The following is a 19,822-nucleotide window of genomic DNA, read 5'->3' as shown; positions in this document are numbered from 1 at the left end:
TTAGGTAAAAAACGAAAACGACAATTTCCAAAATATCTATACAAAGCTTTTATAAATCTATATGTATAAAATTTTAAAATCGATGAAATATCATTTATATTATTTTTAAATTAGCAAACAGAAATAATGCGAACGAAAGATCATTTTTGATTGCAACCGGTACCCGACACGGTGACCTAGTCCCGGCCTTTACAAATCGATGTATCGCGCAGGTGGCTGGGAGAATCCACAAGTTACGTTAATACACGCAACATACACATAAAACCAGTGAAGGTGGAGGTCGCCAGTACAAGTGCGATAGCCGATCAGCGCGCATGCCCGGCCCGCGCCCGCACGCCTGCGCTCCACGAACTATCTTTATCAATGTTTCGTGAACAGTAATGCCTACGGATTCCCGTGTTTTAAATACCATATATTGTTAAACTCATAAATAATACACTATGCACGTCCGTTTGTAATCAGTGGACGACATTCAAACGTTGCAAGTGTTTCTCATGTGCAAGTGTACTTGTTTGTCAGTGTTATTGGTGCTGTTCTTGTTCCTGGACTGCAGGGACTGCTCGGCCAGTGCACAAAATGATGCCCCTAGCAAAATATCGCTCAACACGTAAGTTGCCAATGCTAGATAATAAAGTTACAACGGTAATTAATTGAATTATTAAACGAACACTTTTTTGGCTTTGTATCGCCAAGAGTCGTATCGAGGGTAATTTAGTAACTATCTAAAACAATGTATATTATCACTTGTATATATAACAATGTAGATAATTTCATTATAGGGTACAAGCGTGGGCCGTTAAGTTTGGTACTGAGCTATATCATTTCGGAGAATTTATTACCAGGAAAAAAGAAGTTCAAGATGTAAGTCGTATACTTATATTTACTGACTTAAATTGATATTAGAATAGTATGAAGTTATAAGTATATTTCTTTTGTTCAGAGTTTTAAGTCTGCACAAATCGAAGCTCGAGATGGTGAAAAGCTAGTTCAAAGTATGTCTGATGACATTCGCGCTATGATGGAACTTAAAATAAGTGCAGTAAAAAGAATTGTTGAAGCGGCCGAGAATATGGCATTCGACAAACAAAACGAACAAGTGCCAGAAGATTTTCAATTTTACAACAGCAAAGAAATGGAGGAGCCATACGATGAAGTGTCATTGACTACCACGCCAGAGCCAGAATTTAATTTAGAAAACTGGATTGTCCGACCGCCTACAAAAAATGCTCATTTACAAGCCAATTCACATTTTTCTAATATACCAGTTAATATCAATTTCAGTAGTGTGCACGTCCCGACAAATGTTTACGCTTGGGGTTAGTAATTTAGCATTAAGTACCATTAGCTAATAATTTAAAACATATGTAAATTAAAATAATACATTTCCAGCGCCAGAAGTTATTAAGGGAATACACTGGTCCGAAGGGCTGGACACACATTTTATAAACAATTACCAAAGTGATCCTACACTTTCGTGGCAATATTTCGGAAGTTCCACTGGCTTCATGCGGCATTATCCTGGTAAATGTTAAAGAATACATTATAGCAACTATAACTCAATCATACGTAATCACAATCGTTAATTTTATTACGTTTTTCACGTTGGGTATTTTTATCGCGTTTATTCGGTAGCTTCAAATTTATTACCCCGTAGTTAGTAACGACTTGCAATATTTTATAGGATATTTGGTTTCATTAATCAGGTGACGTTAAATTTGATTTTATAGCAATGAAATGGAGAGCAGATCCGGTAGACATTTATGATTGTCGCACACGCGCTTGGTATATGGAAGCTGCCGCTAGCCCAAAGGATGTAGTCATTTTAGTTGACCGAAGCGGGTCAATGACTGGCCAAAGACGAGACATTGCTAAACACGTAGTAACCAACATTCTCGATACATTGGGCAACAATGATTTCGTTAATGTAATGACGTTCGCTGACACAGTGGAGGAAATAGTACCATGCTTTGAAGATTCTCTTGTTCAGGTACATAAAACTCGTGTGCAATAATTCATAAAGGTAAACATATCTTTTTTATTTACGGAATGTTATGATTCAGTTTTATTTTAAAGGCGACTCTGGGTAACCTCCGAGAATTAAAACTAGCGTTGGATAATTTTGAAACAATGGAAATAGCGAACTTTTCAGCGGCTTTAACTCGCGCATTTGAGCTGCTGGAGATTTATAGAAACAACAGCGGCGGTGCCAATTGTAATCAGGTGAAAGAGAAAAACTAACATTTTAATACATTTATGAATGTGCTGGAATAATGAATTCCGTTTGTATTTATAGGCTATTATGTTAGTAACTGATGGAGTTCCATACAATTACAAAGAGATCTTCGAGAAGTATAACTGGAAATATGATACTCCAGTGCGGGTGTTCACGTACCTGATAGGGCGCGAGGTAAAGGTAGTAACCACTTCAGGTATTACTGTGTGTCGTAGTCGTTGTGCAACCTGCATAAGGCCTTCCCTTTCGTACGTACCTACCAGTACACCCAGAATGTGGTACTCTTCTATTGTCTGTCTTTGGTGTTTGAATTTGTTGTCACCGATTGAATAATATGTAAAATAAATACCAACTAGATTTGCAGCTGTTATAAATAAATTGAGTGCTGTTAGAATTATATTATCGATTATATTAAGTACGATTATAAACTCACAGTTCATATTATTCGGTCGCTAGTTAGTCTAAGAGCCCATGGAGAAAATATTGTTGCGTATACTAACACGATTGATCTAATTTTCACAACTTACTACCATGGTATTACACCTAGTTATATGTATATTTTTATTCCTTGTTCTATTTGGGAAATGTTATAAATAATTTGGCGGATCATAACAGAACACTCAAGTGTATGAAAGAATAAAAACAAACATCTAACAGAGTTGGGTAAATATTTGGAATATCTAATAATATCTAATCGACAACACCGGAGAATAATTATTAGCTTCAGCGGGTTTTTAGACTAGCAAATGTGTATATTGTTACTTTCCATCTTCATAACGCTTTTGCTTATTTGTAAGTCTAGTGTTTTTGTATAGCTTAGGTCTAACATAGTCTGTGTTAATTTAGCTATAACAGTTACTAATAATTATGTGCGCTATGTTATTGTTGTTTTAAAATTTGTTTTCTAAATTATATTTCACAAAGCCGCTGACGTTTACCATTGTCCCACTTAACAAGACAGATGAGACACAAAAAAAAAACAGCACTGTCATCTTTGAAAACTTTTTGGGATGGTATTGAGCGGAGTAATATTTCCAGACAATTTCTAGGTAGCTGATGTACGCGAGGTTAAATGGATGGCTTGTGCAAACAGAGGGTACTATGTACATTTGAGTACTCTAGCGGAAGTTCGAGAGAGGGTTCTGGAGCACGTTAATGTGTTGGCGCGTCCACTCGTGCTGCAGAGGGAGAAACATCCCGTCGTGTGGACGCCTGTTTATGCCAATGTCACCGTGAGTTGAGAACAGATATTAATTGCGTTTAGATGGAATGAATTGCTTCTTGTATTAGTGTTTATGAATACATACAGTAGAACATACAATATAGTTCATAGTTAGTTAGTTTATAGTTAGCTTCTTGTTTTACATCAATATGTAATAGATTTCATATTTAACATTAATGTAATAGATATAAAAAAGTGTCGGAGAATGTTGTTACGACGCTTGTTATGATACCTAATCAATTATGAATGGAAATAAATCTGTATGACAATTCTCTCATAATATTGTTTGAAGATTAGGTATGTGTGGTCCAGAGATTTTTTTTTGGTTTGATAAAAGCTAAAAACAATTTTAAAAATAATCAACACAAAGATCAAGTAGTGGTATGTATGACAGGATCCGAAAGTGGCAGATTATTTGTGGGAGCAACGCGAGAGAGCCGAGCAGAAGGAGCGATTCATGAGCCAGCGAAGAGACAAGGCTTTGTTTAACTCCGAAAAGGAACAAGATCGGCGATGGAGAATCACTCAAGTACGACAACACATTTTAAGTTTGTGAACAAACATTTTTTTGTGGACTTGAATATTTTACCGTATTCATATTTTAGTAAGATGTAAGGATTCGTATAGTACTTACTGTTAGTATAAATCTATTTTCAGATGAAACAGGGCCAGTACAGCGAATTAGGAAATTCGCAGTATCAACTGATGACATCAGTCTCAATGCCAGTTTACGATCTACGACACAACGAGGTGAGTCCACGATTTTGTTTATAATTGTATTATCAATATGAACATTTCCTGAGAATAAAATTTTATGTTAGCAATTGAAGAAGAGAACAATGATTTAAAACATACTAAAATAGTTAAACAAAATTGTTTTCTTTTTCAAAATTATATCTGCATATCCATTTCATTTTAAATTTCCAAAATTCTAAATTTCATTTTATGCATGAGAAAGACTATAGAATCTATCTGTTACTCCAGTTCAGGATTATATTTCCATATTGGTTATTATTTTCCTACCGATTGGACGTAAGCTGTATGTTCCGATCTATGTTTATTTTAATTTGTGATCACTCGCATCTAATCGTATAAAGTTTAAATGTCTACTAATGAATCCGTTTTGTTTGATGGTTTCCCCTCAGAACATCACAGAGAATGTACTGATAAATGAAGCTTACTGGGTATCAGTTACGAAAGAGGTACTACCACTACACACTTAGAGTTTTGATGATTTAATGTAAAACTTTTTGCAAGATACGAGAGAATTTTTATGATTTAGTTTTTTGAATTTCAGTAACGGTAAAATGTTATTTGGCCCCGTTAGCGATGCATCTGTCCTCGATAGATGTTGACTGCGCCCGGCAGCGGCGCGGTCCTCAGTCAGCCGACTGTTCAATGTGTTGTTCGACCCTTTTGGCTTACCGTAGTGTGCTAGTTTTCTACTAGATCGTAGGCGTAGACCACTAGGGTGTTTGAACGACTTTTCTATAAATAAGTAAATTCATTTTTTTCTATGCAAGAGTTATGATCTTACATCACACACTATAATTAAAATCTATTACAGTATTTTGCCTGAATTTAGTAATGTCTTGGTAGAGACATTTTTTAACGATTAACTCGTATTACGAAATGTAAATGTAAATATTTTTACTAAGAGTATCGTGCAGCCCGACATATGACTCCAACGGGGCTTTTGTTACTTGAGTTATCTGTTCAGCTCGATTTATTATCTTCTTTAAGAATGATAACTTTTGATCTACCTACAGACAATTTTTGTAATTTTGAAAGACGAAACATTTTAATTTCTAGCCGAATTTATTACAATGCATTTATCTGTATGTTGTTATATTTTATTGCATTCGTACGTCCACAACCAATCGCAGTCCGTAGAGGAGAACGGGCAAAAAGAGGTAGGCCACGCTCCACACAATATTAAACCTCTCTGTAAGGATGACTGCCGAGTGCCTGGTGATGGATGATGGATGAGGTGGCTAATCCTGAATCAGTTATTGGCAATTTATATTTTGATTTTTCAAACAGACATTCACAGCTCCGAACTCACGGGGGACAGAGTGATCGTTTTACAAAATTAATCGAAAATAGCTTCTTGGTTGTTGTTATTGTATACTTTCTTGTTGTTATTAATTTTAAAATGTCAACAGATTCATACATGGATTTTATACAAGTGGTATCCCATATGCCTACCTACAACAAAACGGTAGTGGGTTTCAAGTATACGAGTGTAAAGAGTAGTGTTTTAATTTCATACATTAAAATGGTATTTGATGTAGATTTGCTAGAACCTGTAATATTCAGACTACATAAACTAGAATCCTTTAAATACAACAATTCTACATTGATATTATATAGTACTAACTAACGGGGCTTAGATGCTAAAGATAAAGTATTTTTGCTAGTTGTACGAAGGATTGAAATACTTTCATATAACTTTGTAGATTGTGATGGCAAATACGAGCAGCCACGTGAAAATGTAGCTAGATTATTGTTGACTGAATTATAAATAACAACATAAACGTGTATACATTTTATATTTTCATTGCAATGTTTGATAATTTTATGTAGAGTGAAATGGTACGTAGATAGATTAGTTAGAATTAAATCAATAAATCAATTTTATATTGTACAAGACAACACATAAACTGCAGTAGAAGAAAAGAAACAAGCTTCTATGGTCAAGATGGGTTTGCTGTGTGTATGAAAAACAACTACAATTTAATTTAGGCAGTGTTGAAGTAATGATAAATGATTTCAGATGCGTATAGCTAGACTATTAGGAGTAGCGGGAACAGATGTACCACTCTCCGAGATACAAGCATTAATGACCCCTTATAAGGTAAACAAACATGTAGTTTTTATTGAAATAGTTCCAGAAAATGTAGTATAAACACCATCTATCTTATTTATTTGCAGATTGGAGTAAATGGATACGCCTTCATAGTTACCAACAACGGATATATTTTGATACATCCTGATCTGCGGCCTGTGGTGTGTATTTTTGAAACTAACATCACTTACTTTTTCGATTTTATGTAGTTAACATTAAATACTATTGGTTTTCAGTTTCAACAAATTTTAAAACCTAGTTACAATAGCGTTGATATGATTGAAGTGGAACTATTCGATGATGACCGTGGGCCCAGGAACTTCAGCAAGGAATTAACAACGGTGCGTATATCATAAAAACAATAAACAATCCACGATCATTTTTTTTCTACAGAATTTGAACTTAATTGTATCTTTCTTGCAGCTTCGGAAAGAAATTATTGATCAGAAGACAGGAAATAAAGTGATGGACGTGAAGTATCATCTTGATGACATGGTAAGCTCTAATAATGTTGTATTGCTAAGAACACCTGGTGGATCAAATTCAATGAAAGTAGATATGCTATTTTTATTTTAATATTAAACTGTAATGTATGAAGTACAAAATAAACATCCTGTTTCGGAAGAATCAAGATAACCAGTCGAAGGTGTTTTAAATGAGGGTCAAACTGTAGATAAAAAACGTAAAACTTTCTTGCATGTATAGAAACCGCCACTTAAGAGAAACTTTGCTATACGTTGGATTTTTCTGATGTCTTTAAATTTTGTTTTTTTCGTATTACAGAAAAGAGTATCTCGGGCTAAGAAGCATTATTTCTGGACAGGAATCAGCGACTCTCCATTCACTCTCGTGGTAACCATACCTGAGAACTACGGACGGCACCGCATAACTCCGCCGCCGACAGACGACATACATCGCCTCTCGCTTACATCCAAAAATATTTCTGCTCGTCAATACCTGTCTGATAAATGGAGTGTTCACCCTGATTGGTAATAAAAAAGATTATATTACATATTTTCTTCAACATTGTATTGAAATTTGTAGCATCCTTACTTTGTGGCTTTGGAAAAAAAAATTGGATTCGTAATAAGGCCCGAGTTTTTTGCATAGTCGATTATATTACTTTTCAGTCCTTTTAGTCCCTTGTTGAATAATTAGTAACTGTATTATTGTTTTTAGGATGTACTGTCGTCATTACGAACGAACTTTTTCTTCTCCCGAGGATGAGCTATTATACTTTTTGGAGCGAGTAGCAAAGCCAGGATGGCGTTGGCCAGCAAAACCGCGACCACCCGAGCACCACAAAAACAAGCCCGGACACGAACGTCACAATAATGGTATATCATTTAAAGCAGCTTATTCTGTATACATTAATTGCCTTAGTAACAGACGTTGTAAATATATCAGTAACAGTTAGCAGCTTTGGTAGATATATCTAAAAACAATACTCTTTTCACTGAGTAAGTAACACTATAGCTATATACATAGTTGGCAGTAAGTCAAGACATATTGAACTTCGCTGAACGACAAAGCGTTGAGTTTAAACATCCGATATCTGAGACTAATGATAGTGCAGCACCAACTTTGTGAATCATATTGATAGGCGTGGCGAATGGGCAGGTGTAGATAGCATTTTCGCTCACGCAATCATTCATCTTACTATTAGCGTTTACTATAGAAGCAGTTGAAGGATCACAACTCAAAACAATTTTGATCTTATATATACTTATTTATCGCTAGAAGCGATAGCCTAGTTGGTAGAAGCGATAGCCTAGTTGGTTGTGGAACGGACTGCCGAGACGAATGTCCGCAGGTTCAAATCTCAAGGGCACACACCTCTGACTTTTCCAAAATTATGTGTGTATTATTTGTGAATTATCGCTTGCTTTAACGGTGAAGGAAAACATCGTGAGGAAACCTGCATACCTGAGAAGTTCTCTATAGGAATTTCGTGGGTGTGTGTAGTCTACCAATCCGCACTAGGCCAGCGTGGTGGATTAAGGCCTAATCCCTCTCAGTAGTAGAGGAGGCCCGTGCTCAGCAGTGGGCAAGTACATAATACAGGGCTGATATTATTATTATATACTTACCTTCTTAATTTATAGGCAAGTCTAGTATATGTATCTTTACGAAACCGAGTTCAATTTAAACAGGAATGAAATTTTGATAGCAAGTTATAAGCAGTAGAAAAACAGTGTCGTACTCTATCACAATAGAACAGATACTCTCATTTGACAGGAACCCCAGAAGCGAAGGAGAGAGGCAAAATGTCAAACAACACTCCGAGGAATGAGTATTACTGTAAGTTAATGATTCAAATATTATGTAAATTTTATATTATCGGGGACGGAAAACGAATGTGAGGAAATATCTACTCACTTTTTATTAATCTCTATTCTTTATAGTACAAAGTATTAGATCGTTCATCATTTGCCACTAAGAGTTTCTAACAAAACCATTGCTTGAAATAACACAATAAATGGTTTAACTTTGAAATGTTACGCTTTCAGAATATTTTAGTTAATCTTGACAATAATGGAACATTATGGTAAAAATAGGATTAAATTATACTTGAATAAGTGCATACATATTGTGCATTATTATAAGATAATCAATCTCTTTGCAATGCTAGGTGATCACGGGTTGATGCAAGCTTTGGTGTACGATGCTAGAAATACAGCGTGGTTTAACAAAAGCATCTCGGATTCAGCATCGGATGACAAAGCGTAAGTATTAAATCTGGTTTCAAATGCAATCAATTTTTGCATTCTCAACACCATAAATGATACAGTTGCAACCATGGTTGCGAGAGTATAATGAATTGACTTAATTCAGTTTCGGCACAACATTTATACTTACAAGATTAATTATTATGTTCGCGAAGTTATTAAAGAATCAGGCACAGTACAGTTGATGAAATTCTTTTCAAACCACATGATATGCCACTAGGCACGTTGGTCATCAAATAAAAACTAACCCCCTTATTCATAGACGTTATTTATCTAAAGACGGCGCATTGCTGTGATAACAGGTCTGTTTCTTACTGCTGACGGCATGGCAGCCTTCGCAGTGCCTAGACATAGGGCCGTTGTGATTGGCTAATATTGAGATACAACTTAAATCTAGTTGGTTGTCAGATAAACAAAGCTGAACAAACGGTAAGCTGTCAGATATACAAAGTTGAGAAACAGACTTGTTCACAGCAATGCGCCGTCCTTAGATAAATAACGTTTATGAATACCGGCGTACATAGGTGTCTATTATCCCAAATCCTTCATTGAGCTAAGATCTTAAGTGGACGACCCTTGCTATTTGCCAATATCCATAAGGATCAAGGTCATATGTAGATTTATGCAAGGTCATATTTAACACAATAAATATAATCTAAATCGTTGTACAGCGACTTTTTGTAAGCATTATTATAAGTATACTAATTCATGCTTTATTTCTACAATTGTAATTTTATTTTATTCTTTAGCTACACCATCGGATTATTCATCTATTTATACTTTTTAAATATTGTCAATATAAATACAGAATTACTTACTTTTGTGATTAATTTTGTGATTGTCGCCTGGATAGCCCATTGACAAAAGTGATTGGATTATTGCCGAGGTAAAGTAACCACGATGGGAAACAATATTTTGTGCATGTAAATCAAAAATTATTCTCGATATCAAAAAATCCGAAGAGTTCATATCAAAATTGGCATTAAACTAAATGTTGGAAATGCTGGAATCGTTGTTGAGAAAAATATTCAATATGAGAAATAGTATATACTGTCCCACTGCTGAGGTCATTAAAAAGTACCTAATAGTATTTATAAAATAACAAATAGAGGTATAAATCACCTGGTCTCAATTAAATAACCGTTTGGTAAATCATATCATGACGTCATCATCTTCTAAATATAAAAGCAGCTATGGAACGGTTTGTATATGCATTCATTTGGTTAGGTTATGTAAAGCGGCGAAAGGACGTTAGTAAGTATTTAGAAAGGAAAATGCGAAATTAGCGTTTAGTTTTCATTCATCATTCATAACTGATATCTTAAGTGTACATCAAAATGTTCATTTCGGTAGCTCATAAAATTTAATATAATAAAAAATATCAGGCAACAATAATATCTAACAAGATTTTACATTCGTAATGCATCGTATGTATATAAAATTACTTTATTATATAATATTATATTATGGTGGATTGAAATAGATTGCTCTTAGCGATAAGACGATATTGTAATGTTGAGTAGCTATAGTTAATGTGTATATTTGTGTATGGTGTTAAAGAATAATCCATGCATGCGTTCTAAAGTAACATAATATATAGCTATTAACTGTTGTTCGCAACTTCGCCCGCGTGAAGGAGTTTTCCAGGATAAAAGTACGACTATATATTTTCCTGGGATAGAAAGTAACCTTCCCAGGATCTTAAACTATCTCCATACCAAAATTCTTTAAAAATCCGTTCAGTAGGTTTTGAGAAAATCGATAACAAACAGACAGACCGAAAAGGGGACTTTGTTTTATAATATTTATAGATAAAAAATGTTTTCTTTGAAAATATTAATGGTCGAATCATAAATTCCAACGTAGGATTTTGTATGTAAATGATTGGTTACGGTCAATATTTTATAACGCCATAAACATGTCTTCACGTCCCACTTTAGAAATCTGGCGTCAGTTTCATACGATGCATTCACGTCAAAATCTATGCCTATAGAATGTAAACTAACAGTTGCTCCCAAAAATTGTGGTGCGATCAAAAATAGGTTTAAAAATGTTGCAAGTAAGGTTTTCATTTGAAATAGAGTTCAAAATTGTAATGGTCCTCAAATGAGTTTATTAGTTACATTAGTTTGACACAATTCTTGGGAAACTGTGATCAATGATCATAATTTTCATACGAACGATACGAGGTTTTATAGTTTAGACATAGAATAGAATACATGTCCCTTATTCAAAATCAATGTCGCGTGGTGGTATAACACGGTTTTACTTGGTGGCAGGTCGGAATTCATTCAGCGCTTTGGATACATCGTGGCGTTCCTCTCGACTCACAGTGGACTGACTCGTTGGCAGACTCACCCCCCAAAAGAACATGACAATGATAGGTAAGGTATTTAACTGTCAAAATTTGATTTTGAATTTTATGTGCCTACGTTACGAACTATCTTCCCAGCATGAGGCGTAGAATAAAAAGCATGTTTTCAATTATTGTAGATGTGAGAAATAGTAACTGTTTTTATTTTCCTAATACCACTAATTCTGAATTCGTAACGGGGCTTTTGTTGGCATAACAATGTTTAATTAATTGTAAATATCCTTTTGAGTAGTTAATAGATTCCTCCGGCTGTCCAAGGTAATATTCATGTACAATACAAAAACATTTATTCACACAACGCCAAGTCACAAACAAAATAAAGAAATAATGCTAAAAAAACAAAAAAAACACACTTACCACAGTACCTAACATTAAGAAAGTAGCTGATATAAAAACGAAAGCGCAATATAACAAGCGTACCGTTCCGAACATCATAGTGTGAGTGCAAAATTATATCACAAATTGAGAAAACTATTATGTATTTTTATATTTCAAGCATGATAACCTATTTCGCTATATAAATAATTATTTATTACAGACCAGAATTCGGCAAACAATGGCCCCGATCGATTAACGAGGTGTGGTATCGAAGGGCAGTGGAGCAACATTACGTAGATCCTCTTAGCTACGTGTACAGCGTAGATTTGAACACTGATAAGTATCCGTTGAACGTCAGCGCGGCCATGGTGACAGCGTCTCACGCTGTCTTCCACGGTGATGGTCATAGGAAAGCGCCGGCCGCAGTCGTCGGCTTTCAATTCCGACATGAAAGGCTTAGCGAGTGGTTCGAAAATATTACGTCTTCGGTAAGTATTTGTAATAAAAAACAGTTGATTAGTATAAGACTACCTGATATAGATACGACACAGGCTATTATGTTCGATAAAATAGTTGCAAATATTACTACAATATTTTGGTAATGTGATATATTTTTTTATTTGTAGTATGTCGCTTTAAGTTTACATTTAAATGTCCTAATAAAACTGCAGTAAGGGTTAAAATAGGTCAATCTGGAAATCTATGGAGGACGTCCAAGTTCAGTAATGGACATCTAGCGGATGATGATGATTAAGGTTAAAAAATAATCCAAATACTGTGCTCTCATGTCTTAAACATTTTTCAGTGTGAACATAACAAGGAGTGTGTGACGTGCCTCTCAGACAATTGGGACTGTTATTTAGTGGACAATAACGGATGGATAGTTGTGAGCGAAGACGGAAACCAAACTGGACAGTTCTTTGGAAAGGTATCTCATATTATTACCAGTTTGTACAAAAAAAGCCTTAAAAGTTCCAACAAAACATATTAACTAATTTCACAGACGAGAAAAACTAAATTCTAATGAATTTATTCTTCTAATTATCTTTAAATGCGAAACACTATTACAGAAGGTTTTGCCAAATATTTTTTAAGAAACCAACATTTATTATGGTAATTACTATTCTACATTCATGTAAACGAATTTTTCTTCAAAATTGGAAGCTATATTTATATCACTAAAGTATATAATACATACAACTTCCTAGATACGGCCCGATATTATGCTGAGACTGGTGGAGGAAAAAATATTCAAGGCAGTGCACGTCGTCGATTACCAAGCGGTATGTTTTAGAGAGAAGAAAACAACCAATCCGGCTTCCAGATTGCTCACGGTAACTTTTGTAACATTTATTTTTTTAAATTAATCTCAAAAGTTATGTAGACTATGTAATATATTAATTATATTTTTTTTTATATTTTTAGCCTTTAGAAAATGTAAGAATTGTTATGTCTTGGCTCCTGATGACAACAATCTGGTTCTACAATTCTATCGCCACGGGCTTGGCGCAAGCATCTGGTTATCCTTACGAAGACGGTAAGTTTCCGCACCGAGTGGTGAATATGCTCGTATATGTGTGATAATATGTTTTTTAATGTTCTTTATTGTGACAGCAGCACTATAGCTCATAAATGTGATTAATGGATCAATGTTGTGGGATGATCTTCATTCGATGTTGTCACGTCGGGCATGCTCTGTGCAATAATGCATGACAGCGTGCACTGATAGAAAAATATAACAAATTAGATCATCGTAACTTCGTATAATATTCGCTTCAATACCCACTGACGACCTTAAGCAGAAGAGACAAATCTGTTTCGCTATTTCTATGCATGAAATGACTTTTCACTGAACTATTCATTACATAATGTTCAAATGGAAATTAACACGTTCTTAATTATAGACAAACATTGTAGCGTTAGTCACAAAATTAATAAAACTAACCTATCTAGCGTTTCTCGGGTACGTGACGTGCTCAGTACTGCACTTGCACTAAACTTCACGAAACGTAGTACAAACGAAATTCAACCATGGAGTCAGCGATTGGTACTAGATTTTTACAAAAGTAGTAATGACTCCATTTGTTTTCAGAGTATGTTACACCCACTGGTGAGTTTTAGTTGGAGCACAGTAGATAGTTTCTAGGCACTATGGCATTTCAACATGTGCCAAATTCCCTACTTTGTAGTAATCTTCGTAGATATAAAAATTTGCATGTAAAGGTTACCTATGGTTGGTTGATTTTAATAGTAACATTTGAAAATCACGATTGATCAGTTCTTGTTTTACATGTTAAAATCATAAAGTGCTCTTTGAATGACATTTTAGATTTTATCATGCAAGTATCAAACCTATTCAATCTCAATTGTAAAATCAAGCTGTCAGTTTTATATTATATTCGATGGTAGTCACATACATCTAACTGTGAAATTTTTTTTAAACTTTCAATTAAATGGGTCGCATCTTTAATTATGTACTTAGTACCTAAATAATATGCATGTTCCATAGATTTGAAAGAAATGGACATCCACTCTACACATTATAGATTTATTAATTTTTATAAATAGGAACCTCTTTGTTTTTATATTCTAATAATTACGAAAGTTGCATGGTTATAATTTATACACAAAATTTAAGCAAGCTAAATTTAACACTGGGTGTAGTTAAGAACACTTGCACACATTATATAAATATTTTGTATTACATTCTTTATATCACATCGTTATATTTATTTTTTTAATTCATAAGCTTCGTTAAAACTCAGACATATGTAGTCGACACTTTTTTACAGAAATTCCCATGATATTACGCGCATGGTTATCCTGGATTATTGGAAATAGATTTTATGACACAAGCTTTGTATTACATGATCAGTGACATACCTTCATACTGGGTCTGGGTAGTTCGCGAGGCCACCATACTTATTAGTACATACGTAGATTTATCTAAATTGGCATGTCCAGAATCCAACTATTGATTATATTTATTTAGTAAATATATTTTTACTCTCCTGCATGTCAAACATCATTGTATTGCTCAATACTAACATAAACATTTCCACAGTTGCCTACCAGAGCTATGAGAACGATGAGGATACAGACGATCCCTATATGTCGAAGCCGACAAATATGAAAATTCTAGAACGCGACTTCGAGAAACTAGTGCTTATAAACAGGACTCGACCAACACCTTGCGACAGAGAAATGTACCTTTACCAACTGGACTACAATAATTTAGAGGAGAAAATGAATAAGCCAGTGAAGGATTGCGACCGACCGTTCTACGTACAACTGGTGAACTATACGAATATGCTGATGGTGGTGGTCGACAATACCTGCGCGAAGGAGGACGTGCCGACGATGTCGGTGGACGCCACGGAGGTGCAATACAATGAGTCGTTGCCTTGTCTTAAACATATGCATCCCCTGTATAGAAAGCAACCGACGTCTTGCATAAGGAATCATACTGATGTAAGTATCATTAGCAACTACCAATTATTTTCTTACTAATATTATAAATGCAAAATTTTGTGAAGAGGTTCGAACGCTTGTTAGAATTTTGCTCTTTGATAACTGCTAAACAAATTAATAGTTCAATTAATTCCTAGTTGTCACGAAACAATCCAGCTAAAGTAAAGGTAGGATACATGAAAGAGATAGTAATTTATTTCTAGTTATAAACCTATTCTTTATTGCTGCCCTGCTTTTGCCCTCTATCAATTATAATTTCATTTTTACATTTTCAGGAGAGCAACATCGACATGTGCGGGCGCGGCAACATGCTCCGGTTCAATAAATTCGCAATACTCTTGTGTGTATTTGTAACACTCAAATGGTAAGAAGTGATCATTGTGGGAGAATCGGCTTCATTCAGTATTACTGTTTAAATTAATGATTGCTATGACGGCTAGAGTAAATTATTATACCTTTATGACATGCTTAAGAGTGTAGCCATAAGGGTCGGAAAAGAAATGGTTAGCCAATATTTGTAACTGCCCACCAAAACGCCTTGCATGAACAAATGGTATGAAAAAAATTCGCAACTATTTGTACATGACTTTAATTAAATACTCCATGGATTTTATTCCTGCGCTGAACTGATCAACATTTTAAACACGCGATGGTAGCATTAAGGAAATAACTTAGTCAAACATTACCACTAGAAACCATATCTCTTTTACCAGGGTAACGATGTGTCATTTTAAAATTATTATATGTCAAGTAAAGTATTTTTAATGTATAAAATTTCTTGCTCAGTAAACTTGTCGGCAAGTGTTCTAATATCTTGGCTACACTCAAATTTATTAATGTAAGGGCCATCTGCATCAACAATAGTAAGTGTGAACCATTAAAATTTTTAAAACCTGACGTCCCCATTTTGTGACGACGTAATTTTTGAATTTTGATTTCGTGTGACGTTAGAGCTTGAGTTTTAACCGGAAAGGCATGAGCCACGGGTAATGTAAATATAGGCATAAATGACAGCAGAATTAAATCTAGCTTTGGTCTATGGCTGCTTAATTTTGTTAGTATCATCATAATACAAGCCCTGTATTATATACCGGCCATTGCTGAGCACGGATATTCTCTACTACTAAAAAGGTTTAGGTCTTGGTACACCACGCTGGTCTAGGGCCGACCTTCGAAATTCTTTTATGGACTATTATATTCTTCACTATAAAGCGTACGATTATAATTTATAAACAATGCATACATAACTTCGAAAAGTTAGAGGTGTGTGCGTTGAGTTTCGAACTTGCGTTATACGTCTCGGTAGATTGTTTCATTTCCAACTAGGCTACCGTGCACTTGCTGGTATAAATGGCCCTGTATTCTCAGTAAACGCTGAATAAAAGAATTGGATTTAAGGAACCAACAACAACAACAATGTATATCATAAGATTGTTTTCAATTCAGACTTTTAAATATTTTGTTGTAGTATCAAATGTCTATAAATAAGAGACTTATATCTTTTAATATTTTTTTCTTTAGATAATAGATAAATATATTTGTCATTTGAAATAATAACATGTCATTCCTACATATCACAGAGTAGTTAAATGTAATATATTCCGATGGTGCCACTAATAGGAACCAAATTATTCATATCAGTTTTTTTATTATTCATATCAGTGGCGCTCTTCGATTAAACAGAAATTTCATAGTGCTCTACTAATTAATACTGTTAAAAATATATAAACGTATCTGACATTGCAATTAACCGTTTCACTAGTGCCTTTAGTGGTGTTAGAAGATCATCAAGTGTTATCTAATGAGTTGGTAACTTTCTTCATGTTTACTTAGCATATCAGTGCGGACTACAACTAACAAGTACGAATTTTGCATAACTTAATAAACAGAACTTAGTGACCAGAAATTGGATGTGACTTTATTAATTGTAAGTGGTGGTGTTAAAAACAAAAGAATCAGAAGTGTTTTTTTATACTTTGTTCTACTCGTAAATCTACATTGGCGGTTATAACAGAAGCCGTTTTTTATTTGAATTGGTTCGAACGTTGCCGCCATCTATTGTATTCATTGAAAAATTAACTTTTATTACATTCAATATTTTATATCTTCTACTCGTTGACAGAGGGAGCTGTTTATAATTTTGATTTATTCGACATTGATTTTAAATAAAATAAAAATGTCGAAATTGAACAAATTTGGATGCTGCTCGAGTCAATCACCTTCTCTGAATTGTCTGACATGCTATGAATGTAAGATTAAATACCATTTTGAATGCATTGAAGGACCGAAGAAAACAAAACAGTTCAGAGATCTAACTAGGGACTTCAAATCATCTTGGATTTGCTTAGCATGTGCAAAAAAGAAATCTTTTACCAGCCAGATCAACCTGTCAACTTGCAGCCCATCATCTAACTCCGAAGCATCGAATATAACGTTACGAAAAAAAGTGTATTCAACACATCGGCCTGCTAATAATGACCTTAGGCAGGAACTTCGCGATGATATGGCTTCTTTATTGGATGACTTTAAAATCAACATCCTTCATCAGTTCGACCTTCACATTAATGAGGTATTGAGTAGATTATCTCAGGTTGATGAGAGCCTTCACTGTTTACAACACAACTACGAACAGGTGCAAAAGATCTTGAATTGAAGGAAGATCGGATAAGATGTTTAGAAACGGAGAATCTCGAACTCAAGAAAGACCTGTCTAGCCTCAGTATCCGCCTTACCCAAATGGAACAACATTCCCGAGCTAGTAACCTTGAGATACAATGCATACCGGAACATAAAGCTGAAAATTTGTTCAAAACTGTTCAACAAATCGCCAATACAATTCATTATAACTTAAATGAGACAGACTTACATCTTTGTACCCGTATATCTAAGGTCAATCGGGATAGCAAGCGTCCTCGCTCTGTGTTGGTGAAATTTAGCTGTCCTAGAATCAGAAATGACTTTCTTGCAGCTGCCATCACTTTCAACAAGAGAGCATCCACAAATATGGATAAATTAAACAGTACCCACCTTGGAATAGCGGGAGAGCGGCGTGCGGTGTATATAAACGAACATCTGTCTCCAACTATGAAAAGTGTACATGCAGCGGCAAGAATGAAAGCCAGAGAACTTAATTACAAGTTTGTATGGATTAAGGACGGTTTAGTTTATATGCGCAAAAATGAGTCATCTGATTATAAACTAATTAAAACAATTGAAGCTTTATCCAAACTGGAGTAAGTGATAGTAGAATAGCTCTGTTATGTTTGTTTTGTTTATTTCTGATTTTGACTGATAATCTATATTATATTTTATTTTATTCTTAATTATTATAATGTATTCGGTACTGTTTAGCTGTAGTCCGCACCCATGTGTGCTTTTTCTAATATGATCTCAGATTTTTTTAATTTATCATGTTATTACCAGAATGTTAGAGGCCTTAGGTTAAGTACTATTAAGGTTCAGCAGCAAATTCAAAAAAATTACTTTGACATAATTGTATTCACTGAAACGTGGCTTAATGACAGTATTTTTAGTTTAGAAGTGTTCGACGACAGGTATGATGTGTACAGACGAGACAGGGAAAGCTCTAATTTTTTTAATCATAGGGCAAAGGGAGGCGGTGTTTTGATAGCTATTAATAAGAAATTTACATCTCACCGTTTATCTAATTTAGAAAGTGATTGCGAGGATATATGGGTTAAAATCCATCTTAACAACTGCGGGCTGGCCCTGAACTTGTGCGCTGTTTACTTACCTCCACCAGTAACTCAAATACACTTAGATAATTACCTTAACAAATGCAATTACGCATTTGAATTCCAAGTCAATACAGTCATTGTTGGTGATTTTAACTTAGGTGGTATAAATTGGGTATTTAATAGTGACAATGGTTATGCTACTCCAAGTAATTATTCTAATTGTCAAATTAAAAGTAGCTTGATAGATTTTATGTCTTTGAATGACATTACTCAACATAATCAGGTTTCTAACAACAGCGGCAAAATTCTTGACCTTGTGCTCAGTAATATGAGTAGTAATGTGAAGGTAACACACTGTCCTAACCCCTCAGAGAAGTTGATAAACACCACCCTCCACTACATGTTGCTATTGAATTATTAGGGACTCCAAGTAAAAGTGTACAAGATATTAAAGTTAATAAATTAAACTTCCGAAAAGCCAATTATGAATTAATTAATCTTGAACTTAGTAAAATAGAATGGATAAATATATTTAAGCTTTGTACAAATGTAAACGAAATGGTAGAAAAATTTTTATGAAATTATTAATTCAATAATAAAAGCATTGTCCCATTCTCATGTAAATCTAAATCAAATTATCCAGTATGGTTCTCGCCCACATTAGTACGCTTGCTTAAACGTAAACACAAATATCACCGCAAATATAAAAAAGTTTAAAAATTCGCTAGACAAAATAGAGTTCGATTATTTACGCGATGACTGTGACAAATTAATGCGCGAATGTTACAATAATTATATTAACTCCATTGAGTCAATGATTGAATAAAAACCCCAAATTTTTTGGACACACATTAAAACAAGCGAAGCAATGGCTCTAGTTATCCCCTTCTATGTTTCTAAATAGTACAACAGGTCATTCTACGAAAGAC

General features: G+C 34.6%; 1 protein-coding gene across 8 annotated transcripts; it reads left to right on the top strand.

Moving 5' to 3' along the window:
• Positions 1-277: 277 nt before the first annotated feature.
• Positions 278-19,254, top strand: LOC115443753 (voltage-dependent calcium channel subunit alpha-2/delta-3). Of its 8 annotated transcripts, none has more exons than XM_030169306.2 (27): positions 278-607; positions 780-861; positions 941-1,316; positions 1,390-1,521; positions 1,728-1,987; positions 2,074-2,220; positions 2,294-2,407; positions 3,283-3,465; positions 3,850-3,984; positions 4,113-4,205; positions 5,342-5,368; positions 6,232-6,312; positions 6,390-6,464; positions 6,540-6,644; positions 6,727-6,798; positions 7,087-7,292; positions 7,483-7,640; positions 8,542-8,604; positions 8,936-9,029; positions 11,312-11,416; positions 11,945-12,212; positions 12,530-12,652; positions 12,933-13,058; positions 13,150-13,261; positions 13,817-13,834; positions 14,789-15,195; positions 15,471-19,254. In XM_030169306.2, exons 1-27 carry the CDS (start codon positions 495-497, stop codon positions 15,561-15,563), a joined length of 3,768 nt encoding a protein of 1,255 aa, XP_030025166.1. In that variant the 5' UTR covers positions 278-494; the 3' UTR covers positions 15,564-19,254. The 8 variants fall into 8 exon arrangements, with proteins under 8 accessions (XP_030025166.1, XP_030025162.1, XP_030025165.1 ...); XM_030169302.2 differs by lacking the exon at positions 5,342-5,368 and adding an exon at positions 4,601-4,657; XM_030169305.2 differs by having other exon boundaries at positions 2,294-2,413.
• Positions 19,255-19,822: the final 568 nt, after the last annotated feature.

The sequence above is a fragment of the Manduca sexta genome, chromosome 25, assembly GCF_014839805.1.
Source record: "Manduca sexta isolate Smith_Timp_Sample1 chromosome 25, JHU_Msex_v1.0, whole genome shotgun sequence".
Classification (NCBI taxonomy): domain Eukaryota; kingdom Metazoa; phylum Arthropoda; class Insecta; order Lepidoptera; family Sphingidae; genus Manduca; species Manduca sexta.
Note: the sequence above shows the minus strand (reverse complement) of the source record. Positions and strands in the feature narration are given on the sequence as shown.

Excerpts from the sequence above, each read along its gene's own strand:
- LOC115443753 (XM_030169301.2), top strand. The coding sequence starts at position 495 with ATGTGCAAGTGTACTTGTTTGTCAGTGTTATTGGTGCTGTTCTTGTTC. Across the intron at positions 8,605-8,935 it reads TCCGAGGAATGAGTATTACT|GTGATCACGGGTTGATGCAA; the intron begins GTAAGTTAATGA and ends TTGCAATGCTAG. Across the intron at positions 11,417-11,944 it reads AAAGAACATGACAATGATAG|ACCAGAATTCGGCAAACAAT; the intron begins GTAAGGTATTTA and ends TATTTATTACAG.